At 47.0% G+C, this 26,438-nt stretch overlaps 1 protein-coding gene across 7 annotated transcripts; it reads left to right on the top strand.

The window, feature by feature from the left end:
- The first annotated feature begins 137 nt into the window (after positions 1–137).
- Positions 138–22,182, top strand: LOC104912188 (uncharacterized). Of its 7 annotated transcripts, XR_014885008.1 has the most exons (17): positions 155–455; positions 5,625–5,679; positions 6,829–6,942; positions 7,792–8,133; positions 11,199–11,468; positions 11,556–11,672; positions 12,799–12,900; positions 13,038–13,163; positions 13,379–13,471; positions 13,795–13,887; positions 14,293–14,339; positions 14,967–15,068; positions 16,358–16,494; positions 17,594–17,726; positions 18,023–18,133; positions 18,413–20,475; positions 21,306–22,182. XR_014885008.1 is itself a non-coding variant. In XM_010715292.4 (13 exons), the coding sequence occupies exons 3-12, from the start codon at positions 6,927–6,929 to the stop codon at positions 15,057–15,059; spliced, it is 1,299 nt and encodes a 432-aa protein (XP_010713594.2). In that variant the 5' UTR covers positions 155–455; positions 5,625–5,679; positions 6,829–6,926; the 3' UTR covers positions 15,060–15,068; positions 16,358–16,731. The 7 variants fall into 7 exon arrangements, 6 of the variants coding, with proteins under 6 accessions (XP_010713592.2, XP_010713594.2, XP_085086875.1 ...); XM_010715292.4 differs by lacking the exons at positions 17,594–17,726; positions 18,023–18,133; positions 18,413–20,475; positions 21,306–22,182 and having other exon boundaries at positions 16,358–16,731; XM_085230749.1 differs by lacking the exons at positions 16,358–16,494; positions 17,594–17,726; positions 18,023–18,133; positions 18,413–20,475; positions 21,306–22,182 and adding an exon at positions 2,964–3,038 and having other exon boundaries at positions 14,967–16,210.
- Positions 22,183–26,438: the final 4,256 nt, after the last annotated feature.

Raw genomic sequence — 26,438 nt, 5'->3', positions numbered from 1 at the left:
GGACAAGCACAGCCGTGCTCTGTCAGAGCTCAGGTTCTACGTTTACACAGTTAAGATACACATATGCAGTATGCTGGCATATATATATGTATATTCATTCTTTTTCAAAGACTCATTAATATATGCTAATATCCCTCTGGGCATGCTCAGTGATATCTAGGGTGGTTGAGTGCCCACCTACTTCCCCATTTTTCACCATCAGCTTCATCACTGAGATTTCTTCCTCCAAATTGGGGAAAAGCAGATAAAAGTGAGTCAATTTCAATTTCTTGTTAATTTCTTGTTAGGCCGTAGCGAGCCACTTTCTAATGTGTGGAACAGAGGGACAAAAAAAATAAAAGCGTTCTGCTATGATTGTGTCAGAAAACGGCCTGGGCTGCCAGAAAGCACCGCCCACCACAGCCAGTGCCTCTCACAGTGAGAGCAGGGGCCTTTTGGGGGAGCTGGAAGAGGAGGTGAGTGCGTGCGTGGCCTGGGCTGGCTGGGTGGTGGTGGGGAGGGGTGGATGGATAGGAAATGGGGGAACAGGGGCAGAGCAAAAGGGGTAGGGATGGAATGAAGGGGATGGAGCCGTGGGACTGGAGCTATGGGGACGGGGGACCCTGTACTGCTTCCCAAACGGTGCTCCCATTCTCCCCTGTAGGGTACCTGGTTCTGCACCTCTAGCTCGTCCAGCCCTGTAAACAGCAAATCTATAGCACTTCTGTAGTGTTTTAGAGCTGACAAACAACCTCTCGCTGCCTGCCCAGCGCTCCCCCAGCTTTAGCTGCCTGCACCCAACCCCTGATCGTTGCTTGGCATCTCCCATACCTCCAGTACTAGCTGTGAGGCTCCCTAAAACAGAGGTGCTAATTGCTGGGCGTAGGGCTGCAATTTTTTGCACGAAATTCGTTTTTAGATGGTTCATTTCCCTCCCCCCCTTTTTTAGTTACTCTCGCTTCTGTTAGAGCACAAAATGAAGAATGCAAAAATCTGAGCCCCCAGCTGTCCTGCTGCTTGCAGAGGGTGAAACTTGTTTTTTTTCCTACCGTGTAACTGCCAGCAAGCGGTTTTTCTTTCTTTTTTTTTTTTCACTGTTTCATGGTTTTGACTGTTCTTTTGTTCGGTAAGGCAGAACTGACTGAGGGAGAAGTTTCTCACAGCTGGACTTCCTGATTGCTAATGTATTTAAACTTCTGAATATAATGGTTTGTGTTTCTTCCGTTATGGAAGTCCACAGATAATAGCTTTTGCAGCACACTGCTACAAAACAGGAAGGCTGTCAACAAGAAGAAATATTTGCCAGCTGTACATCAGCTCCATCCATCTCTGTACTCAATCATATATGCTGGTTCTATGTGCCTCTGAGAGCATTTATTCCCGTTGAAGATCTGTTGTCAGTAAGCTCAGGGGCAGTGTGTACGCAGTGCTTCAGTGTGATATGCATCACAACCTGATTCTGAGCTACCCTGGGAAACATACAAAGATATGGGCATGGTAAGGTCTAAGATCTCCTCAGGTAAATTCAGTTGTAACGGCAACAAACAGTCTGTTAAATATTTACTTATATCCCGCTACAATACTTTGATCTATCTATTCTTTACTGGTGGTGAGCCATGATGATATGGTATGACTTGAAAAGAGAAACATAAAGGTAGAGAGATATCACTACTCTTGGATCCAGTGATACCACTTAGTTAGGGCCATTGCTCTGGTGGTGGGTGCACACGTGAACGCCACTCTTCTGCCTCCTGTGTGCTTCCCCCAGCTGCTGCAAATGAGACAGAGGACTCTTGTGGTTAGCAGGCCTTCTCTAAAATGTGATCAAGGCTTTACTGCTGCGTAAGCGCAGCTTGAGATTTGGAATCATGTGTTAATGGGTCAGAGGGAATTCTGTGGGTCTCACTCCCTCCCTGCCCTCCTTGGGCACAGGCATCGTTTGTGAGATGTCCCCTCCTTAATTAAGTTTGCCTGTTATGATGCAACAAGTCTGCATATTGTTACATGGTAAGAGAAGTCTGTCCAGAGCAGTGCTTCAGCTGCTCCTTTTCTCTTTTAGCAAGTATTTGGTACATGAACCCTTCTGCTTCTCTGCTTTTACAGCACACGATGCATAACATGCTGTGTGTCCTGATGGGGGCAGATAATTACTGAGTGCCCATCCCAACGCTGATCTGCAGTTATCCTCCCCACCCACGCTCTGATAGCAGCCCATATCACTGAGCAGAAGCTTGGTTTCATTTTTGAGGGCTGCATGCTAACTGCATAAGCTGTTTTCCATTCCTTTTCTTGACCCATAGAAGGAAGTCCCCTCGCCTCGTGCTGTTCCTGTTTTTTGAGTGGCTGCTGATACTGCCCCATATAAGGATCATAAAATTGGAAAGGAACCTTTGGAGACCACCAAGTCCAAACCCCCTGCTAAAGCAGGTTCCCTATAGATTACACAGGAAAGTATCCGGGGTGGTAGTGAAGATCTCCAGAGGAGACTCCACCACCTCTCTGAGCAGCCTGTCCCAATGTTCTGCCACTCCCATTTTAAATTTTTTTTTCTCATATTCAAGTTCCAGTTAGTGCCATTTGGTGCCCTCTTGTTACGCACCACTGGTGTGTACTGAAGAACCTGTTTCCCTCACTCAACAGGGAAATGCCAGTCTGGTTTCACTGGGACAGAGTTGATTTCGTTCATAGTGTCTGCTATACTGCTGTTTCAGTTTTAGGATAAAAACAATGTTGAAAACAGGCTGTTGTTTTTATCGCTGTGGAGCAGTGCTGCACACAGCTAAAGACCTTTTCATCCTTCAGTTTCTGGCACTGTGCGGGCTGGCGAGGCAGGAAGCTGGGAGGGGTTAGGGGGAGGCAGGGAGCTGGGAGGGGAAGGGGGGGAAGGGAGCTGGGAGGGGAAGGGGGGGAAGGGAGCTGGGAGGGGAAGGGAGGGGAAGGGAGCTGGCAGGGGACAGGACCAGCTGACCTCAACTTGACCACAGGGGCATTCCGTAATACATGACATTGTGAAAAAAAATGTGAAAAATGGCGACTGAGCAGCTGCTGTGTGGGAGCAGGTAGGCATTGGTTATCGGATGGGGAGCAGTTGCCGTGTGTATCTATATATCTATATATATAAATATCATTACAATCTTTTCTTTCTTGGCATAGATATTTTTATTTCAACCCACGAGTTTTACTTTTTTTTTTTCTTTTTCTTTCTATTCTTCTGGGCTAAACTACAGCACCGCCCTTTAGATATTTCTAAGCTTCGATAAGATCCCCTCTCAGTCTTCTCTTCTTCATGCTGAACAGCCCCACATCCTTTACTCAAAGGAGATGCTCCAGGACTCCCATCATCTTTGTGGTCCTCAGTGGATATAGAAGTTCCCTGTCTGTCTTGAACTGAGGAGCCCAGAACTGAACACAGTGCTCCAGATGTGGCCTTACCAGGGCAGAGCAGAGAGGGAGGATCACTGCCCTTGTCCTGCTGGCCACACTCACGTTAATGCATTGCATTATCATTGGCCTCCTTGGCCACAAGAGCACACTGCTGGCTCATGGCGATGCTGTTGGCTACAAGGACACCCAGGTTCTTCTCTGCAGAGCTCCTTTCCAGCAGGTCAGCCCAGAACTGGTACTGATCTATTCAGTTATTCCTCCCCAGGTGTAGGACTCAGTTCTTGACCTCACTGAACCTCATCAGGTTCCTCTTCACCCAGTTCTCAGCCTGTCCGGGTTTCACTGAATGGCAGCACAGCCTTCTGGTGTGCCAGCCACTCTTCCTGGCTTTGTATCTTCAGCAAACCAGCTAAGGATACACTCCTTCATCCAGTTCATTGATAAAGATGTTGAGCAAGACCAGACCCAGTACCAACCCCTGGGGAACTCCCAGTAGTTAAAGGCTAAACTCTGCACTGCTGATCACAGCACAGAGCTCTGCCAGTCAGCCAGTTCTCAGTCCACCTTCTTGTCTGCCCATCTATCCCACGCTTCCTCAGCTTACCTGCAAGGATGTTGTAGGAAACAAAAGCTTTGCTGAAGTCAAGGTAGACAACATCCACTGATCTCCTTTCACCTACCCACCCAGTCACAACATCACAGAAGGCTATCATATTCGTCAAGCAGGATTTCCCCTTGGTAAATCCACGTTGACTACTGCTCCAACAGGCAAAATGGAGAAAATAACTTGCACACCAGTGTTTTCCACTTATGCTCCCAGGGCTTTATATTCTTTGATCCTGCCCATGCTCCAGCTCCCAGTATAACCTATGCCCACATGCAAGAGCAGCAGCAGACAGCTGCTATCTGGGGAGCCTCACTGCCTTTAGCAGAAGGCTCTCTTTGTGGGCCTGTCCTCCCTCTCCATGTTCAGCTAAAACTTCTTCCAACCTCTGCCCCTGTGGAAAGTTTTAGCATTTGCTGTCAATCCCACACTGTAGCAAACATTCATGGGAGGAGGTGATTTTCAGTTCCTGGCACAGACTTCCTCACAGACAACAGAACTCTTCAGAGACTGAGATAACGAGCTGATGTTGACATGAATTCCTTTCCCCGGGGGACCTTATTTATTTCTCCCTATCGCAACCGGAGAAGATAGACGAGGGATCTGTTTTATAAATTGCAGCAGCAATTTGCAGAGGAACTGCATTGCATGCCTCTTTGCAAACTTGAAGCAATACTGTCTGGGTGCCTGGACATTGCTGACTGTGGCCTAGAACATTTCATTTCTTTTCTGAGTGCTGCAGTTTTGTGCAATTCATCTGAGCTGGAGGACATTTCTGTTCCTAGTCCTGAGCCAAAAAAGGAAGGTCCTCCAAACCACCATTCTTCCTCCAGAGGAGCCTTTCTTGCAAACTTGCCTTGTTCTTTACTGGGGACCTCAGCCCCTCCCTGTGTGCACAGGGAGAGCTGGGATGGACTCCAGAACCCAGATGCCCACATTGGGAAACAGGGTGTGCCAGCTGGAAAATGGAAACTCTTCATCTCTAAATAGTGCCTCCTCCACAACCTTTGCTCCCACATCCTTCAAATAGCTGTACATACCAGTAAAGAATATTTTTCTTGTTTCCCTCTTAAAAGCCTCAACTGTTTCTTGCCTAAACCTCAGACGTCACGAGGAATGCCACAGAAAAGGCTGGAAAGTGGCAGATTTTTGCATTGGCAATCCCACAGCCCTTTGTCCCATAATGTCCTCCAAGGTCACAGGCATTTTGCAGAGGGAAAGCAGACCTCATTTCCCACTTTTTCTCCACTTCAAAGAACTCGCAGAGGATATTCTTTGAGCCCATGAAGCTCCACCAGCAGCCCCGAATGTGTGCATTCACATACAAGCCTTGCCACCAGGGCTCTGTGGCCTGCAGCAACCGCTCTGCCTCAGATAATGCAGTGCACAGAAGTTCATGTGATTTCTTCTAAAAGCTCATTTCCTGAAGTCCTTTGATCAGGGCAGAAGCCACAGAGCAGCCATCAGCCCCTTGGGTGGTGAGGACAGCAGGACTGGAGGTCTCCATCGCAGGCTTGAACATGATGTGCCCTGCCTATATCCTTCTCTCCTTGGGTTTTGGCTACTTTTGGGGTTAGGATGTTGAGTTGGGAATGGGCTCAGAGTGGTCCAGGGCAGCTCCATAATTGAAATGGTTTTTTTTCTTCCTTTCCTTCAGATGCTCCTCTGAGCTACGGTGAGGCCCATGGAAGACAAATGGATGTTGCCAGGAGGTAATGACTATCTGAAGTGGACTCAGCTTTCAGCACAGGGCCTCATCTGTGCATCAGAGCTTCTTTTCCCACTGTCTCAATTCAATTGTTGGAGGGGGAGGTTCGACATATATATACCTGGAGGAAGATTAAGGCAGTAAAAGTGCATGTCCATAGTACATGCCCTTCCTGTTGGGTAATTGGCAGTTGATCATCCGATTGTGGCACGGTGGGCAGCTAGGTGTGGGCACTGACTGCATGGTGGTCCTCTCCTCTGAGACAACCCCATAAGTCAGCTTGAATGCCCAAAAGAAGCAACAGTCGTGTATAGTTCTCTTACCGCTGTGCTCATGGTAACATTAACCCCAAAAACTTGTTGAGCAGGTTATGTTTTAGATGGGTGTCACTGAACAAGCTTTGAGCCAAAAATTGTGTCCAGCTTCTTACACCCAGCCAGACTGTGTCCCTAAACATGTCCATAAAGCAGATCACCTTGCACTCTCTTCTGGTCCCGTCTGAGACTTTAATTTCGGGGCGGTGAAATCCCTTAATTGGAAATATGAACTCCTCCATCATCATTCTTCTGCCAGAGCTTAGCAAATCCCAGCAGTAAATGCAGTCCCTGTTGTCCAGATGCCAGTGCTAGTGTCTGGGCTCTGAAGGCAGCTATGAGCATGGTTGCACCTCATTGCAAAGTGCATTGTGCACAGGCAGATTGTGCTTGAGATCTCCCATTAAACAGATCAGCATTGTACACACTGGAGTTTCTAGAGTAAAGAAAGTCTCCTAAAAATACAGAAAGTCCAGAGAGCAAAAGCTAAAAGAATTATGAGACAAAGCTCAAATAGGCCAGAAGCATTCAATTTGGAGAGAAGTGGCTGGGATGGAAGTGGAAGTTAGGTTTTCCAAGTCATTAAGAAGGTGGATAAGGCAGATGCAGTGTCTGCAACCACTCGAGAGCTAAGTCATCCTGAGTAGATAAGGGAATGTACTCAAGCTGAGGAAAAGTGCTTCGGTATATGCAGGGAACATGACCATAATGGCCAGCAGCTCTTTAAATGAATACTGAAGGAACAAAGTAGAGCTGCAGCATTACAAACACACAGTACATGGGAAGGGGTGCAGACAAGACGGCAACAGCATTACCACTTTGCATGGTGTCATTTGCAGGTGGGGACACTATTCCTAGAGAATCCCCCCCAAGAGCACATCGTTGCAGGAGGAGCTCAGACCTAATGAAGGCCTAAGGGCACCTGCAGATCTTGGCCATGTCAATCACATACTGTGAGTACAAGAGAAGAACTCAACTGTGCATATCTTTGGGCTGGGTGCTGCTGGGCAGCTGTGCTGCTTCAGCAGAGCTGGGAGAGGTGGGGGGCAGGTCCTGAAGCATTTTCATGTTCCCTTGCACCTCTGTCTTGGTCAAGGAATGAGCATCTCAGCAGGTGCTGCAGTATCATTGTGCCTAGGTACCACTAGGTCCTGTTGCTGGGACAGCCTTAGGGTGAAGCTGTGCTGAGTGTGGTCCCATTGAGCAGTAACCTCCAGTATAGAAGAAATGCTGAGTCACAGCTTGAACCAGTGATTGAGCACCTGGTGGGGAGGCAGGGCCAACCCAGGGGAGCTCAGGTGCATGCAATGTACCTGAGTGACCAGAAAGGGTGGAGCCAGAATCCACCCCTTCCCACACCTCATTTAAGGGTTGGCAGTGGAGGTGAGGGTATCTTGTTGGAGATCCCTGCCTACCTGAGCTCTTCCAAGGGTAAGCAGCTTCCTTCCTTTGTTTCTGTGATCATTGCTGTTGCATTTGATCAAATTCTCACTCATTTCAGCCTAGGATCTTGCTGCTCTGCTCTCATTGTTGCACTTTTCATCATGTTACTCTCAAGGAGTACGGAGCTCTGTTATTCTCCTTCCAAAAGCAAAGAACTGTCTGAGCTTGCTAGGAACCATTTATATAACAGGTCTACAAAAGTGATGTGTTCTTATCTTAAAAAGGGGGAAGTAAATCAGATGTGGTATATGTGGCATAATGGGGGCCAAGAAATCAACAAGTCTGTGAGCCAGTCAGGTTGTACTCTGGTTTTTCTTTTAAACTAACCCACCGTGCTCTGGCATCTCTCTTGTTTCCAGGCGTGTCGTTTCTTTTCCTGAGATCCTGCCTTGGGGTGGAAATCACAGAAAGAAAACTTGCAGCAGAAGGATCCTCTGTCATGATGCATGCACCGGCGATCAGCAATGTGAACATCACTGAGTGGGAATACATAGAGGGCAGCACACCCAAATTAATCTTGCAGTACTATGCCAGCTTGCAGTCTACAGTCATTTACACCGCATACAGAGGCAGAGTGGTTTTCTACCAAACGAATGGCTCGCTTCTCCTGCAGCAGCTGCAGGAGGCAGACAGTGGCCTCTATAAAGCAACAGTTGACCTGATGCAGGACAGGGCTAGGACAACTATCCTGGAAGTAATCAGTAAGTCAGAATAGGTTGAAAGGATGTTTTGCTCTGACAAAGATCTGCTGTATGACAGATGAGATCACAAGTCCACAGACTGGACTGGAGGATTTTCTGGTTTTATCACTGCTTTGAAAGATGTGGACAGGAGTCAGGCACCCTCTTCCTTAACATATACCTCCTTGTTTCAGCATTAGCAGCTGAATTAGCAGGAGGTGAATGTCCTAAAATGTCTTCTGACCTTAGAATTGTAAACTCAAAGCATGGCTAGGGTTGGGAAGGACTTTAAAGACCACGCAGTTCCAAAACTTGCCCGTGGCAGGGACAACTTCCACTAGCCCAGGCTGCTTTTTAGCTAAACATGATGGCTTCTCTTATGCCCCATGCTTCCCCACACCACTGCTATGTGTGAGCAGCCCTTTCCTCTTGGAAGAAAGTGTCCAGAAAGTCCCTGTCATCACTTCCTAGCATAATCCTACCTGGCACCCCCTTCAGGCTGCTATCCTGACCCAGGGGTGCCATGCCTGTCCTCTGAGAGTCAGCACTAGCCATCCTTGAGTTGGCACAGTGGCTTGATGGCAGCAGTTGTTGAACTTTGTAGTTATTGCCTTGCACCTGCAGTGTCTTCTGCCTCTCTGAGCTGAACCAAGGCTGAGTTGCAAAGTGGGAAGGTGCTGCTCTCCCTGCGGGGCTCACAGTTCTTGCACCTCAACCAGGGCTGGCTTTTAGGAGGGAGGAGTGGCAGTCTCACTCCAACTGCTAGATAAAGGGGGGAGATTCTTTGATATACCTGGAATAAGACTGAGACACAAGAAAAGTCAAATGTTGTCTGACCAGTTTATTATCAGTTTAAAGTGATGGGGAAGGGAAAGAGTAGTTATTATTACAAATTAGATGATGGGGAAGGGAAGGTGGGTGATAGGAAAAGAGCAAGACTTTTATGTAAAGCAGGGGCCGATTCTCCTGGCTACCTGATGAATAAAAAAAGGAAGTGTATGGGCAAAGGAAGGGAGGGGGAGAGAATGAAATGTTCTGTACAATCACTACAAAAGATTTCCTGGGTTTGGTGACAAATGTTGCCCTGATCTGTTGGACTTCTCCATCAGTTGAAGAGGTTACAAAATACCCAGAAGATAAAATGTGTTGAATAAGTTGAATCAAACACAGGCTCGTACAAGGAATGGAAATAAGAGCTACAATAGGACAAAGTAGATAAAAATAGAACACGTTTTACCTATGGGCCCTCTGGAAGCAAAGAAAAGAGATCAAAATCTATGTTGTTCTAAATTGGATGGGGACATGAGCTATTTGCTGTATACCTTTAGCAATTTGCTTAACAACATTACCATTGTTGTCAGTCTTTAGCCAAGAATTAGAGTCACTCAGGTTTGCCGTAGACACTCCCTTCTTTGGCTGGTAAGTGGTCAAGAACCACGCAGTGCTGGAATATTGCTGCTCGCATCTGTGTGGCTTGATCTGCAAGGAGATCCAGGGCATGAGTCATTTCAGTAGTAATAATTTCAAGGAGGGTTTGTAATCTGAGAATGCAGTTCAGGTTACAAAGAGGTTCTCGAGCACCACTAACCCATTCGTTGGGGTTCTGGGTAGCTGGCCCGTGGTGTTTGATTATACACTGAGGCAGCCAGTTGTCCTTAGTCCAAGTTTGGCTGCTACCACTTGTTGTGGAGGTGTCAATGGACTGTCATCATCTGAGAACATCATATGCTTTGACACCTAATTCATCACCACCTGTCCCCAGGAGCAAAAAGAATACTAGGAGAATTGTTCCCACGTAACGTACCCCAGAAGAATTTGTAGGTAGTTGCCCGTCAGTGTAACGGGCACAAATCCACTAGTGTCCCTTCAGTGCTGCTGATTCATTTTCAGATATCCATTCCACAGCAGGCTTATTTACATGTTCTTTACCTTGGAAGTATGTGGTGTTCAGAGGTCCTGCCACATTACAGTTCCAGCCTTTACCAGTATCAGTTTCATCCCTGCACCACTTACAACTCCAAGCTCCGGCAGGGGCTTGCGGGTGAATTCATACCTCCGGTTTTTGAAAACAGCGTGCTGTTTATGGAGGACCAAAAATAAGGAAACCCATCCTCAGTTCCCAAATGATTATACCACCCCTATTTATAATTAGTGTGCTTTCCTATCTTGTAACCCGTTTTACGATAAATCCAAGTGCAACTGTTAGTCCCAACCTAGATACCACCTATTCAGACAGTAAATCGATTGGGTGCTGCAATCAATTCTGCTGTAGTTACTTGCCAGCCACTTGAGGGCAATAAGGGTTGAAACCCAAGGCTGGGTGGGTCCTCCACAGACCCAGCAGTTGATGAGGTTAAAAATGTTTGCTGCTTGCTCAACCAGTTGGCTAAAAGAGTTCTTTATACCATTCTCTTAATCCCCAAATTCTTGAAGGAGATAACGGATTGTTCTGGGAGTCGTGACCCATACAGTACATCAAAACAACAAAATTGACATTTTGCTCTACAAACCCAGCCTAAACTTCTGAATATTACAAAGATAATCATTAAAATATAAATGATTAAAATCAACTGCCTTACTGCATTCTGTCCATATTTTCACGTGTAGTTAATTAAGTATTGGGCAACCCTCCACCCACGATGTCCATAATTTGTATTCCAGCTGTTGACAGTTAGGGATTACAGTTCCTTCTAATGCTGCCTGGGTTGTTTCTCCTTGAGACATAACCTGTATTTATCCTTGCAGTTGTATATACCTGCAGGTTTCAGTGGTTCTGGAAGCCCCCTAATTATAAAGGGGTCATCTTCTTGGGATTGATGGGCATCATAGTGGGTAATTTGTGCTGCTGCTGAAGCTTTCTATCATAGATCAAGTGAGGACAAGCAGCCTTTTTGAACACTTTCTGCTAATTGGTCAACCTTCCCAGTAGTGGCAAGAGGGTCTCCTTTTTCTATTGGGTTAGGGCTGCCTGCCCAACAGGCAACCCTCTGCATAAAGGACCAGGGGGCCTGATTGTTACCATTAGTCAAACATACCTCTTACAGAGGCAATCCAAGGGAGTGCTGCCATGTAACTCTTGTTTTCAGAGCCTGTACCCCAGCCTGAACTCCTGAAGAGCTCAACCCTGAACTGTTCTTTCATCAAGTTGACCTGCCTGCTGCCCAATGGAACCGTGGCTGCTGTCTCTTGGAAGAAGGATAGACGTTCTCTTACCCCACAAAATTATTATCAACTCACTCAGAACTCCACTGAGTTGTGGATAAGGAAGGGAGACAAGTCAAACTGTGGCTCCTACTCCTGCAATGTCAGCAATGCCGTAAGCTGGAAGGAGGCAACCTTCAACTTCAAGATAGCAGGTAAGCATCAGCCTGTGGGGGGGCCAGTGCTTTGCTGCATGTTTCGGAGTTGTCCTCAGTGTTAGTTCCCCTCACTTCACTTTGCAGGTCTCTCGCCTCCTCTCCATGGTGCACTGAAGATGACAGTGGCTGCACTGGCTCTCGCTGTCATCACTGCCATCAGCTTTGTCATCTGGCTCCTGCAGCCAGGGAAGCACAGACTTGGTGAGTGCCCACACTGAAATCCCCAAACTGAGCCCTCTCTCCATGCCATGGAGAGCACAGAGGGTGCAGTAAAGCCTTTCTCTACTAGCTCACTTTGGTAGTTGGAGGAAGAACCTTGCTCAATGTTCATGGAGTTCATATACTTCTTTATGCATCTGTATATTGCACAGAAATATAGAGTCCTAGCAGCAGTTAATCCAAATGGCTTTGGGAGAAATCATGCTACTTATGCTATGTATACAATGCATGCCATGGTATCATGGTATGAAGCATGCTAGTCTTTCCTCTGCCATTTCTTGGGCATCCCTGGGCTGAAACAGAACAGGCAGGATACAAAGAGCTTTCCTGTATGAAGTTGCTGAGAGCTGACCCAATACCATGTGGCACTGGTTTTTGTGACCAAGCTCACAGGTATTTGGGTCAGGACTCTGCATAATGCTGTGCATCCATACCTAAGCCTACAGGTTAATGTGGACACTTCAATGACAATCAATATGTTGGTTATTAGAAAGCAAACCATAAGACCTAGCCAAAAGAAAGACCACCCATGTCTTTGTAGTCTTCTTCTATCTTCTTCTACCCATCAAGACAAGAACAATCCCCAGTATGAACGAGATCAACTGAGGAACAGAGGTGAAGCCCAACCATACATGGGAATATTGTCCTAGACTAATCTGTCTCCCTGTATTAACAATGGAGTTATGAATTAGGTCCTGTTTTGGGGGTAATCTTTCCTGAGAGCTCTATGTGCCCAATGCTTGTGGTGAGATACTTGTGCCATCTGAGTTCTTTGTAAACTGGATCTCCAGAAGAAATCCAGTGCTTGCCACACTGCCACTGGGCAGAAGTGTATTAAGGTGCCAAACCAGATGAAATTGCTGTTTTGTTCAGCTTAGAGCAGCCTAGACCTGGCTGGAATCTCAGTCTCTCCAGAAGTCAAGCAAAGCTTTTGTAAGCCTATCAAAACCCTTTGAAGTCCACCAGGTTTTGTCATCAGGGGTTCAAAACCTTGGGGATTTGATTCTTTACAAAGAAAATTTGTGCTTGCATTTATTTTCCTTCACAGGCTGCACCTCATTGGTGAGGTCCTGAGCTCCAATTCAAATCTGATTGCCTTTTTTAACAGGAAAAGAAGCACGGACATGGCTAACTCTACCCATGATAGGGCTGCTGGGCATCTCATGTCTTCTCCTGTTTGTCTCCTCTGTCATCTGGATGCAGGAAGAAGGTAAGATTCGCTGAAGCTGTGCATCCTTGTCTGATGTCCTGGTAGCTGACTGGTAGAAATCAGTGTTGGGGTTCACTGCTCAGCCTCAACCAGAAGCTTTCCCATTCCAATTCTTTGTTTAATTCTTTTTCCCATAGGTCCTTCTGCTGCCTTCATCCTGCATGGGCTTTGCTTCCTTGCTGCAGTCATCTTGACTATGGTGCTGATCGCCATGAACTTTCAGCGCAGACCAGAAGCACTCACCCAGCCCCTACTCCAGACCTGTGAGTTGCTGGTGGGGACACAAACCCCTGGTGCTAAAAGCCCCATAAGAGCCCAGGAGCAGCCTTGAGGTTATCATTACAGGAGGGATGAATGCTGGTGTGGGGCACATCCATGCACGGTGCCCATGCCCTGCTACCCACTGATGCCCATCTCCTCCCTGTACCAGCTCCTCTTCACCACTGCCCTCACCCATCAGAAATTCTCCTCTCTCCAGGCCATCCTGTCATCCTATGCAGTACAGCCATGACAGTGGCAGTCAACTTGTCATTCTCCTGCCTCTTGCTCCACAACTTCCAACAGGTCCACGGTAAGGGCTAATTGGGTTTTCACTGCATGTGCCCTTGCTTGCCTTCCTCCTGGGGGAGGGCTGGGGTGTCTGTGGGGCTGGGCAGTGGGACTCCATGGGCGGCTTTGCAGGCTGGTGCTTCAGGAAGGGGATCTGCACTCCTTGTAGCGAAGGCAAGCCATGTGCTGAACAGGGAGGGAACAGCAGGGCAAGGTTTGCTCCTGGAGCTCAAATGTGTGAAATCTAAGGATGCTCTTCTCCACCTGCATCTGGGACATTCCAGCTCTGGAGGTGGTTACAGGGGATGGAAGAGAGACCACTGACACTTCTTGTTATCTCCCTAGCAGAGCGTGGCTGCTCAGAGACTGTCAGTGTGATTGCCAGCTGCATCCTTGCTGTCCTGGCAGCTCTCCTGCTGCTGCTGTTCTTTCTCTGCTGTAAGTACCCAATGGTTCATTTCCTAAATAGCTGCTTGGTCTCAAAGATCCTGGGCTCAGCTCTCACACTCCAGCGGCAGCTTCTGTGGAAAGAGGAATCCCACTCTTTCCAGGAGTATGCAGAGCATTTCAGAGTCCAGAACAGAGGAAATATTGCACAGCATAAAGCCAAAGGGTGGCATGTTAGTGGTGCAGGGCTTGCAGGCAAGATGGGTGTCCATTTCTGTGCTGCCTTCTTGCTCTCCATCTGAAGCAGAAATCTTGTGTTTCTGAAAATTGAGGGGTTCTGCCAAGCGAAAGCCTCTCATACCCACTGCACCCTGCAGCCCCATTTCCTTCCTATGCCCCATGAAGCACACACAGTGTTGGAAATCCAGCAGCTGATGCCCTCTCCTTCATTTCCAGATTACAAGAAGAAGATGGATGCCAGCACACAGACTACAAGCACCCAAGTAACTGCCTGTCTCCTTCCCCTGCTATTGCTTTCAGAAATCCTCATTATTTAATGAGGAACATGCAATGCTCAGCAGAAAGCACCCAGCTGCCTTTCTGCAGGGTGACTTAGACTTGGTCATTACCCTGGGGGAGGCACCATGAGCCTGTTCTGGCCGTAGTGTAATTGATCCATGGGCACGTGGTGAGGAGCTCTCATGCCAAACGTGCATGTCAGTTTGGGTACAAACACGCTCCTGTCTTCCAAAACACAGAGCTGTGAGTGAGGGAAGCCACAGATCTACGGCATTGCCATTACATCTGCGTGCCCTCATGTTACACCCTTCAACACCTAACACCAGCCCTCAGATCCTGCTCTACCTTTTGGAGATACCAGGGGGCTTTGGGATCTGGGAACCCTTCTCTGTCCTGCAGCTGTCATGGGGCAGCCCTGTCCCACCTTGGGAAGGGATCTCAGTGCCGTGGGGGATTAGGGCCCACCAAAAGAGATTATGGCCCACAAAGGGGATTGCCACCTACCTTAAGGGGATTATGGCCCACCAAAAGGGATTACAGCACACCAAATGGGATTATGGCCCACAAAAGGGGATTATGGACACCAAAAGCTCACCCCCATGTTTTTGCAGGGGAAAGAAAAAGATCGAGAACAGAGCCAAGACAAGGAGAGCAAACTGTCCCTTCAGCATCCTGGAGATGATATCACACAGGAGCCAGGCTAAAAAAAGGATGTAAGGCACTGCAAGCTCTGTCTGCTCTCCAGCAGAGTGTGGGGCAAAAATTCAACCAAAATGTTTTGTTTTGTTTTGTTTTAAAAAAAAAGAGGAAAAAAAAGGAGGAAAAAAGATACACATTCCAGACTTAGCTGTGGACAGTTCTGAGAAGTTCTGTTCAGCTGTCCCAGCTATGGTGTATTGCTACTATTTGTCAGCATGAGAGGAGTACTGGCCCAGCCAGTACATTTTGGCTTCAAAAGATTCCTATCCTGTTTTGCTTTTAGCACAGCTTCTGAGAGTTTCCAGTTCATTAACTGCTTTCTTGTTGTCTCCTTATATGGTGCCTTATAGCTACAGCTGCTTTGTAATCAGGCCTGCAGCTCCAGCACTGCCCTGTGTGCCTTAGAGGCAGGAGTCTTTATATGGCTTTTAAAGCATCCCAGACCTCAAATGCCCTGAACTGATTTACATTCCAAGGATGCAGCCTTGTCCCACCGCATGTCAGTGTGCAGTGGGCACTGTCTGGGCTGACACCAGGACAAGGTGAGGGCGCAGTGCAGTGCTGACACAAGTTATGCCAAATAATTGTGTCATTTTGTTACACTGGCTAAGGATAGTTCTGTGAACAGTGAAAAATATGCAGCTTTGCTTTCAGTTTTGAAAAAGAAATTTGAGAATACGTTTCAAGATTGCAAAAAAATTTATCAACTTACGTTTGAAACTCCAGTTTCAGTTGACATAAATTCATTACATGTGAATTTTCAAATAGAGTGTGTTGAGTTGTGATCAGACATTCAACTGAAAAAATCTGATCATGTCTCTTAACCAGATTTTCAGAAGCCTTCTCTTACCAGGGAGAAATACCCCTCAGTTCACAGTCATGCCTTATTTATGTTACTGCTTGTTGATAGTACACATATTTGTGAAAAAATATTATCAAGAAGAGTGCACTTCCTTGCATGGGAAGAGTAAAATTTAATCTCTGATGAACACTTTGAGAACTCACTAAGAATTGCAACCATTGCCACTGAAGCAACCTCATGCATCAGTTTCACAAAAACTAAGTCATATATCCCATTAATTTTGTGGTTTTATTGCTCACTTTTTTTTACGATGTTTTAATTTTTAAAAAGTTAAAATAAATTTTGTTACTTACATACAGTAGCTATATTATATACTTACTCTGAAAATAATGCCACCTATTTTATGATGTTGGCCCATGATTTTAGAGGCAGATGTTTGTAGGATAGCAGTAGAAGTTGAACCTTCCCACCAGTATTCTGTTACATGTTGCTGTGTGACAGATGGCAGGAGAGGGCAGTGTGACCAAATGGTGTCTGACGTGGAAGGACATGTGACCAAAGATGTGGAAAAAGTGGTAACTATGGACATTCAGCACCTGGTAAACGTTTATGGAGACCAACCAGTGTACGTGAGCACAGTAAGTAGGTGGATGGTGCATTGTGACAGTACAGTGGGTCACCTCCACTGGTGCACGTTTGGACAAGCATGGCATGCAGGCTTTTGTTCATTACTGATAAAAAAACCTAGCTAATGGTGGTGACTATGTTGAAAAATAATGCTTTCTAGCTAGTAATTTTATCTATCAAATATTGTTTTTGTGCTCCGTTTATCAGTTGAAGTTTCCATGAAAATACATGAGAAGTACTTTTGGATACTTTTGGAGTGACCTACCTATATACAGCTCAAAACAATTCTTCTTCAATCAATGTTGTCAAAGGGTTGGACACCAACTCACTAACACGTTCATTCATGAGAAAAAAAATGGAAAACCCATTTAGATCACCATTTCCATCACTTTGCTACAGCTGCCCCGATAACCATATCCCACGTGCATCCTTCTGTCTGCGTTCCCAGTGCGCAGAGGGAGGCCCCATGCTCTTTGGGACCCAGCTCTGGGGCTGGATCCTAACCCCGCAAGCTTTGCACCATGCTTTTGGAATCCAAGGGGTGGGAGGGAACCTTAAAAATCCAAGCTATAGCTCAGCGATGCCCGGGTCGCCACGAATCCCATCCCCAGGGCAGGGAAAGCTCTTGTCAAACGGCCAAGGCAGAAGTTCTTGGAGCCGGGACGCAGACAGTGCAATGGCACAACCTTTTGGCAGCGAGGGGAAGAGCATGACAGCATCTTTCCTCTAAGGAAAGAACCGAGAGGCCTCCAAACTCTGTATGCGGCACGTGGCAGTTACTCATTTGGCACACTAACAAGTTGATTTGTGTTTGAGAAGATTTTTTTTTAATTTACGTCTGACAGGAAAGACCTTCTGCTCTATAATGGACCGTTTTGAGTAGAGCTGCTGTCTGCCACACATCTGGACAACATCCCCACACTGGAAGGTTTATGAACCCAGACAAACCTTGCATCCTAATGGCCACCTTCCAGTGCAAAGTTGACATTTCCTATGTCCATATTCATAAGAAATTGTCCTCCTCCCCCCCCAACAGAAATAACAATGATTTTGTTATTTTTTAGCTTTCTCCAAACCTGGAGCAAGCACAAAAGCTTTTATTTTTCTTAGGACTGAGTGAGAGCAGTGATGTGCTGGTGCTTCAGGAACATTCCTGCCCAAGAATGTCTTGACAGAGAACAGTCCTGATCACCTCCACTGTGGTTGTGTTTCGTGATTTCTGGATTAACTTCCAGAATTTCAGGTAAACGTAATAATCTGCAGTAGTCCCAATGTGTATAGTTTGGTATCCCCTGCAGAATTTGAAGTGGTTGTCACCACTCGAAGAGTCCAACACCAATTTATTTCAACTTGAAACTATGGGGATATTCACTTTCATGGGGAATCAGAACAGTTACACACCATATTCCTAATCAGTCACTGAAATGTGGGAGTGTTTGTTTGACAAACTCCACGTTAGCATGCTTCTGAACAGGATTCCTTTTGTCTTCTTAAGCTCTTTTTTCCCTCAGAGGTGAAATATTTTCTTTGTCTTGCTAGATCACTTAGAACATTTCTATTTAACATGCCTTTGAGACAGTCAAGTTGAGGGCATTACACACATGCTGTGTGCATGCTGGACTGGATGGAGGGCCTCCAAATCACTCAGAGGTAAGCACGGATTTTTTTCTTCCCTTCACAAATTATGTATTCAACTTCAAAGTTTAAGAGACAAAGATTTTCTAGATCAATTGTGTGCAGATATGCTTTTTGAGCACAGTCCGTATTTTCTTGCTTGCACGCCCCTGCCTTGCCGCAGCCTTTTTGCACAGGGGTTATCTCCCAGACATGAAGACCACAGCCAAACAAACACCAAACAACGTCCAAACTTTATTATTTAAACGGACAAACAAGCAACAGCTCCATCGAAATTTTGTTCTTATGCTCCAGGCCTCGCACAGGACGGACACCGGAGCCCGGTGAGGAGTGAAGCTGGCAGCGCGCCGCCCGGCACCCCGTCCTGCCGCCGTCCCCCCGAGGCGCACGGCGCGGCACGGCAGCACCTTGGACAGAGGCGCACCGCACAGCCCAGCCGCCCTGCTCGTCTCACAGATAAAAGCGCCTGTTACCCGCTGTGCTGCCGCGGTGGGAAATAACCGCCGTGAGGTACCGAAGCCTCTCTCCAGGGTCCCACTGGGTTGACTCTCGCCATGCCCAGGGCGGCGGAAAGCGGCGGTGCCACGCGACCACCATCGCCGCTTTCCTGAGGGAAAGCACGGTCACTTCCGGTGGGAGGCGGATATGGGCGGAAGTGGCGGCGGCTGCGCCACCTCCATGCAGGGCGCCGCCTTGCGGAGCGGAGGTTAACAGGGCAGGGTGGGACCCTCACCAAGCGCCTCTCGTCCAGGCTGCAGCCCTGCCGTTGTCGCGGATCACTGAGAAGACGAATTGACCGAGTTCTTGTAGAGTGTTGATTCTCATTCCCAACACCTGCTCCTCTCCATGTCAGCTCTATGGAAGTAAGATGGCAATTTTGGGCTTAGGTATTGACAGGTGACTTCGGAGATCAGCGCCCACAAGGTAAAAACTATTGTCCGAAAGCGTAAGTCAAGGGCAAAGAAAAATCTACCATTCAAAGCTCTTACAGAAAGAACTCTGCATCACCTGCTTTGAACTACCTCTGAGAATCTTTTATATCCACCACGTAAATGTGGGTGTGAAACCCATAATGGCAGTGAGTAAGCAGTAGTGGATTTCTGCTTCCTTACAAAGATGCTAAGTCCTTTCATACAGAGTATGCATGAAATAACAGATCCTTAGGATTTGGAGTCTGACATCTGCCGAGTACAGATAAAGTGGCATTGAACTGAAAATCACATTATGACTTCGTACTTTGCAGAGACATGAACTCTGACTTTAAGAAATAAGCAAATTAAAATATGTTTAGACAAAAAGTGGTTATTTATCTTTTTAATTCTAATACCACGTTTCCCTATCAAAGAGAAGTTTATCTGGAAATGAATTCATGTACCTGTGATCTACTGAAAGTGACTTTGATGGACCTTAACTTTATTAGAATCATAGAATCATTACGGTTGGAAAAGACTTCTGAGATCATCTGGTCCAACTGTGCACCTACCACCAACACTGCCCACTAAAACACATCCCTAAGTACCACATCTTTCTTTAACACCTGCAGGGGCAGTGACTCCCTGGGCAGTTGCACAGGCATTGGCACAGTTGCACAGAGAGGTGGTGGGTGCCCCATCCCTGAAGGCATTCATGGTCAGGACGGATGGAGCTCCAAGCACCTGATTAAGCCCTGTTCATTGCGAGGGATTTGGACCAGATGACCTTTTAGGATATCTTCCAACTCAAATGATTCTATGATTGTGGTGGATCCTGCTCAGCCCCAAGGGGCTTGGTTGTCTTACTTTGCCTCTTGGCAAAGTTTTGGTTTCTGAAGGTGCAGCTGACATGCTGAGGGCTGTTTTTCCACTTGTTAAAATTCATTCTTCCCTTGATGTTGTCTCCTGCATCGGTGTCCCGCAGTGTGAAGTTAGAGCCTGAGGAAAAGTGTGCCGATGTTTTACTGATGCTCGCAGCTCTCCAGCCCCGCGGTCAGTCCTGGACGGCAGCTGACCACCTCCCCACGGCCAGTCAGAGAAGCCCGAGCAATGCGGGCTTCCCCCACACGGTGGCACCGCCAGTCCACCTCTGCCCGGGTGACACCAGAGGGGCTGCCACACTGCGTCCCACACTCGTCCCTTCTCCCTGCACACCGGTTGCCCAAGCAGGGCTCGCATCGGAGCTGTGCTAAGGCTGCTGGGTTGCTGTCAGAGAAGGGATGAGGTGTTTGATAATATTTCTGCTCATCACTAGCTGACTCAGAAGTGTATTTCTCAAAGTTGTCTCCTGCTGCTCCTGTTCTTCACACCTCAGCTCTCGCCTGGACCTCATGTCTCTGCCATACTGAACTGCTTTTTCCAGACGAGCTCCCCAGAGCACCTCCAGTAAGTTCCACCAATATCTTTGCAATCCATCTTTGTTCATCTCTTCCAATACACCCATTACCCCCATTTCTACTTCTTCCTGTTCTCCTCCTCGTGTCCCCATACCTTGTGCTGTCACCACAGAATTGTAAAGGCTGGAAAAGACCTCTAAGGTCATTTAGTCCAACCATCCACCTACCACCACTGGTTGTAAGGTAAGAGAGGGAACGTGAGGAATAGCATGGTACAAAAGACTGCTATCACAAGTTTTCATCAGAGGCAATGCGTTGTGCTGGGCAGCAAGCACCTGACCAGGAGGAGGACTGATCCCCACAGTCAAGAGCTTGTTAGTTTGCTACAGCTGCAGCTACTGAGATACAAAGTCAGCTGTGTTGTGAATGGGAGGTGCTCCTGTTTGCTTTCACCCTCTTCTTCCTCCTTTTTCTTCTGCCAGTGAGTCCAAGTTGACCATAAAAGCAGCAGTACTGGAGAGGGATGAGAACATAGTGGTGGTTTCACCCTCAGAGTCCTGTTCAGCCTGACCTTGAGTGTCAGGAAGACATAATGGATAGGAGGATAGGAAAGTGGCGATGAAAAATATTTTAGCAGAGTGGAATTTGCTCCAGTGCAAGGTAACAAATATGTGTCTGTGCATCCCTACTAGTTAGGAGGGATTCAGAAAGGGTGGGTCAAAATGGAATGAGGAGGAGGGATGATATCTCTATAAAGGGCATAGTGGGCTTCTTCCTTGATCTGTGTGACTTTTCACTGCTCCTTCAGGCCTGGAAAAAGTCATTTTATCTTTCTGATTTATATACTGTTCCTGTACTTGCATCCTCCTTACATTTCAGGTGGAAGAAATCGAAGGTGAGAAATATTGCCTGAAAACAGGTTCTTCAAAAACCAACAGGAACTGGCAGTGCTCAGAGCTCAGAAGGTGGAAGGCTTTTACTGGAGCAAAAATCTGCATAGTTCACTGCCAAACTAAGCTGCAGGAGCTGAAAGCAAAGCTGGTGAATTCCACAGAGGAGAAGGCTGAACTGATGGAAAAGACTCAAAAATACAACGATGCACTTAGAGATGTGCTAGGAGGGAGGCACAGAATTCTTACAGGAATCCAGAGGAGGGAGAGATGAAGAGGTCAGAACTGTGAACTGGCTGATTGGCAGTTCCTATTGTCCTTAAAATCTAGGGAGAGGGCTGGAGTAACCATGGGCTGCCATCTCCATAGGACACCGCATCCCTTGCATCCATCATTCTGCTGTGTAGGTAGTGGGATTATAACTGAGGGCTCTGCTGTTGTGAAGGAGTGGAAGCAGCAATTGGATCCAAGTTGCTTGATCAGACTTCAAAGATGCTCCACCGAAAAGTGCTTTGTCTGTACTGTGTCAGTCCTACACTGTGGCACGTTCTTTGCAAAGTGTTGGGTCTGTATTGGAGATAAGAATGGAATACAGCAAGAAACTCAGTGCACATGGTACTCCTGGCAGGGAGGGTGGCAGCTGTGTATGGGATTGGGGGATCAAATCCAGACTGTCACCTTTGACTCCTATCTTTACCTTTCTTCCCTTACCACAGTGCTTGGGAGAAACATAAAAACCTGCGCATGAATGTGAGCTGGCTTCTCTCATTCATTGCCTCCGGCTCAGAGCTCCAACATATTGACTCTGAGTTGGGTCGCGTGGATGACATCTTGTAATGGAGAAAATACACATGTTGTTACAGCCATCTCTCTCCTGCCATCGTGCCTTTTGTACAGTATTATTAACAAATCACTGGTTTCTTCAGTTGTGCTCTGGGCCATCATTTTGGTGAGGCAGCGTGGCTAGGTCCTCCTTGCCTTCCCTTCATCTAACAGGACCAACGTGGCTGGCAGGGAAAGCTTGATGAAGGCTGTAGGAAGTATCCCAGGAGAGCACACTGGAACATTGCTGGGGCTGCATGGTGTGAGATTTGGGATTTGGAACTTTTCAGCCTGGGAAACAGCCTTGACTCCACAGCCCAATCAGCCCACGCAGCAGCTAAACTGGGTCCCTGCCTTCATTTTCCTCTTGAGCGTGTCTGTTTGTTAAATAATGTAGCAACACAAGGTTCCTTGAACTAAATTTATCTTCCCATGTAGCTATGGGAACAGTTGGTGGAACAGTGACGTTGGGGCTTGCAGTCAGATCTGCTGCAGGGCTCTGGGCAAGTGTGGCTAAGCCCAGTGTCTTTCCACAGATGCTTTCCTGTGTGGGAGCTTCTCCTTTCTTCCAGGTGTGCTGTCTTAGGCAGCATAACCACCCTTCTGAGCCAGGGAATTTAGAAAAACGTGAGATTTTGAGAGCAGCCATAGGCCACACATGCCACATGGCTGTAGGGATGCTGTAGCTCCTTGCCCTGCCTCTAGCATGGCTTAGGAGAAGAAACTAACGAGGGCAAGTGCATGTGGTGGTCTGTCTATGCTCTTCAAGGCTGTATTTATCTCCTGCTCAGAAGCTTCCTGAATCGAATGTGGTTTCCTACAAATATAAAACTAAAAGAGTTGAGAACACCCTCTCAAATTCTTGAATTCACCCTCCTTCCTGAAGGACGTTCCCTGGGTGTGGAAGGACAAGGGTGTGTGTGGCCAGCACAGCATTGCTCTTTTGACTTGACTTCAACACTTCATTTATCCTGCAAAGTCACAAGTCCGCGTGATAGAAACTGCTGGCTTAGATGGCGTCACCAGTCGCGTCGTGTGTGTTGTCCGAAAGTCAGGGTTGAGCAACATGGCTATGTGGATAGAGAGTGTCTCATCCTGCATGGTAAGGACTCTGCTGTGTCCTTTTCCCCTTTGGCTGGACTTGTGCCCATTACTGCACTGCTCACTTTCACTGTTGCTAGTGCAGATAGAAAGGACATGTGTATGCAAGTGTGCTTTTTTTCCTGCAGTCTGTAGGTACTGTGCCTGCGTCTACAATTTTTGATCTCCTGTCTTTCTGGCTGAATTCTGGTTTGTTTCTAGTTCATGTTTCCAGATCTCAGATCTGCTTCTGTGAGCTCTCTTGACATTTTCAGACTGTGCTGCCTACTGTGTTTTCAGGTCAATACTGTGGGTGGTAACACTGGAGTTTGGAGGTAGCTCTCTTATCTCCTTCCATTCATGGTTTGATGGTAGCATTTCTTATCTCTGCTTATGTTTATTTGTTTTTCTCTCTCTTTTTTTTTTTTTTTTCCCTTGTTCCTTTTAAAATCTTGTCAGCTGATCTTCAGACCATAGGGCAGTACCCTCATGGCATTTAATTTCCAACAGAGATATCCAGGACGTTGAATCTTTACCAGGATATCTCAATGAATTGAAGTTTCCTTTCACAGCGTTAGAGACATTTGCATGAATTTTGCAGTTGCATGAAATATGATTTCGCATAGCCAGAGCCCTGGGGAGCAGCTATGTTTCTGGCCATGCTAACAACTTCTATCCCATAAGCCATTCTTTGAATCTTCTGTGGTGGGTATGGCATGAGACAGAGCTTTACTTTCTCCAAAGTTGCTGCTGAAGCAGGCAGCACATATTCTTTAGGCGTGGTCTCCACATGCCCTAGCCAGTCATCTCAGTGGCTGCTGCTCTTCTTTGCACTTTTTTTATTCCATCCCATTATATCTAGCCCTGGGATCTGAACTTTCTCCCTAATCCTACTTGACCTTATTTCTCTGTAAGATTATTTTCAGGCATCTGTGAAGTTTGTTATGTGATGCGCAGCTGCACCTCACAGGAACTTGGCTGCATTGAGAGCCGAGGCAGAGCCCACACAACTCAAAGCTGCTCCTGTTTCATTCCTACCACTCAAGGAATGGGTGCCGTGCATACGTGACGTGCAAAAAGCAGATACTGGGTGTTAGCAATAGGAATGAGCTTTTCTGAATGAGGAGGTGGTGAGTAAAGGGCAGCTTTGATGCAAGCACTGATCAGCAGGGATCTGTGAGCCTACAGAAATGTTTAACAGCTTGCGAACAGTTAGCAGGTGTCATACTCTCGCCTCTCCGTGTGTCTCACATTGCCAGGGAGGAAAAATATGTACTCCCTACAGCAATGCGTGGGTCTTTGACATTTCTTGAGCTGATTTGTTTTTGTCTTTTTTTTTTTTCTCCTGAATTTAAAGAAATAACACAGAAAATAGTTTTGTGATGGAGCATTTCCTAAATGAATACAACTTGGCAAACAGTAGAGCTATTTATTTTCTTTAGTAGATAAGCTGCTATCAAAGTACCTGGTTCTGAAACTTGGCACTTCTCTCAGGCATCTTTCAAAGCACGGTGAGTAGTGCCTGTGCCAAAAACTTGATGGCATATTCATCTGAGGGAATTAAGTTGTGTAGTGAAGGTAAATAATTTTGCAGGCGCGGAGGTCAGTAAAGCATCTTAAAAGATAAGGCCATTTGGCAGAGCTTCCAGCTCCTAGAGCTCTGCAGGTCCTCCCTGTCAGTACCATGCTGTGAAGCTGTGGGGCTGCAGGCAGCCCAGAAAGGTTGGTGGGGAAACCCAGCCTAGCTTGCCTTAGTTTCCAGCCCTGAATGAGGCCCATGCAGGCGGAAGGAGCCAGGGAAGAGCAATGCTCTGTTTCCCCTCAGCCCATGCTGCTGTGTGTGGTTCAGCTTGCTTCATTTCACCAGTCAGCTGGGAGTTCCACACCATGCTCTGTAGGCAGCTTCCCTCTCTGCTACAGAGATTTCCTGCGGGAAATGGTTTCAAACTAAAAGAGGGGAAATTTAGATAGGATATAGGGAAAAACTTTTTTATAGTAAGGGTGGTGAGGCACTGGCACAGGTTGCCCAGAGAGGTGGTGATGCCCAATCCCTGGAGACACTCAAGGGCAGGCTGGACCGATCTCTGAGTACCTGACTGAGCTGTCGGTGTCCCTGCTCAGTGCAAGGGAGTTGGACCAGAAGACCTATAAGAGGCCCTTCTAACGCGCAACTTTTGTGATTCTATGACTCTAAGCTGGTGATCTGTGCAGTAACACTAACCTATCTGCACCTGCGGACTTACAAGCCAGAATCAACACATGGAGCATATATGGGATGCTAGTCCCTGCAGCACACCTGGGAGAGGGGCTAGTTCAGTTTTTGGGACTAACTCACAGCAAGACCCTTGTATGCAAGCATCCTGTGTTGAGGGGTCCCACAGTGTCTGTGCTCCTCACCTTGAAAGCAAGGAGTTAATTGCTTCTGCCACCTGCTGCGTCTTATCTGTGGCTTCCCCTCCAGGGTAGGATACAGTCCTGCTGTCTCTGCTAGCAGATGGAGAGAACAGCTTTGCAATCTGGCAATACCATTACAATAAGGTGAGTTCAAAACATTAGATGGCCAATGAGGAAGTCTTTGAAGGCAGGGAAAATAGGGCTAATCTGAGATTAATTGCTCTGTTTTCCCCCTGCTATGTCAGATTTGATGCCTGGCTGCAGCCAGTGGAAAATCCAAAGGTGAAGGGCAGCACTGTTTCCAGTAAAACCATACTGGAATAGCTCAAAGGGTATGGAGCATCCAGGTTAGCTCTGTAATGCCGACACACTCCTTAGGTATCTCTATGGCTTATTTCCCCCGTAAAAGGAAATGACTAAAAAATTGGGTAATGAAAATACATCTGTTGGAGCAATCTTGGGAGTGTCAGCCAGGTGTAGCTGGTGTTGTGGGACTTTGTTCTGATGACCTGAGGACCCTAGAGAGAGGCTTTCTTGAGAAGAAAGTTCCTTGCAGTTGTGCTATTCTGTGACGTGGGTCTTGTCCTGGTTTTAGCCTTTTTTTAGCAAGCTGGACTTTCCAAAATAGAGACAATTGCAAGTTCTGTGAAAAAAATTCACCTGCTTCAAGGAAATATTAGTTCCCTGGGGTGGGAAAAGCTTCATGAAATCACACTCTTCCGTTGAAATCCTGCGCAGAGACAAGAGGCAGCCCCAGGGCCATTGAAGCCTCCCTGGGCTGTGTGCACGGCTGAGAGTCAGGAGGGGTCAGCTGTGTCTCCGGCTG

This window comes from Meleagris gallopavo, chromosome 9 (assembly GCF_905368555.1).
Source record: "Meleagris gallopavo chromosome 9, MGAL_WU_HG_1.1, whole genome shotgun sequence".
Classification (NCBI taxonomy): Eukaryota; Metazoa; Chordata; class Aves; order Galliformes; family Phasianidae; genus Meleagris; species Meleagris gallopavo.
Note: the sequence above shows the minus strand (reverse complement) of the source record. Positions and strands in the feature narration are given on the sequence as shown.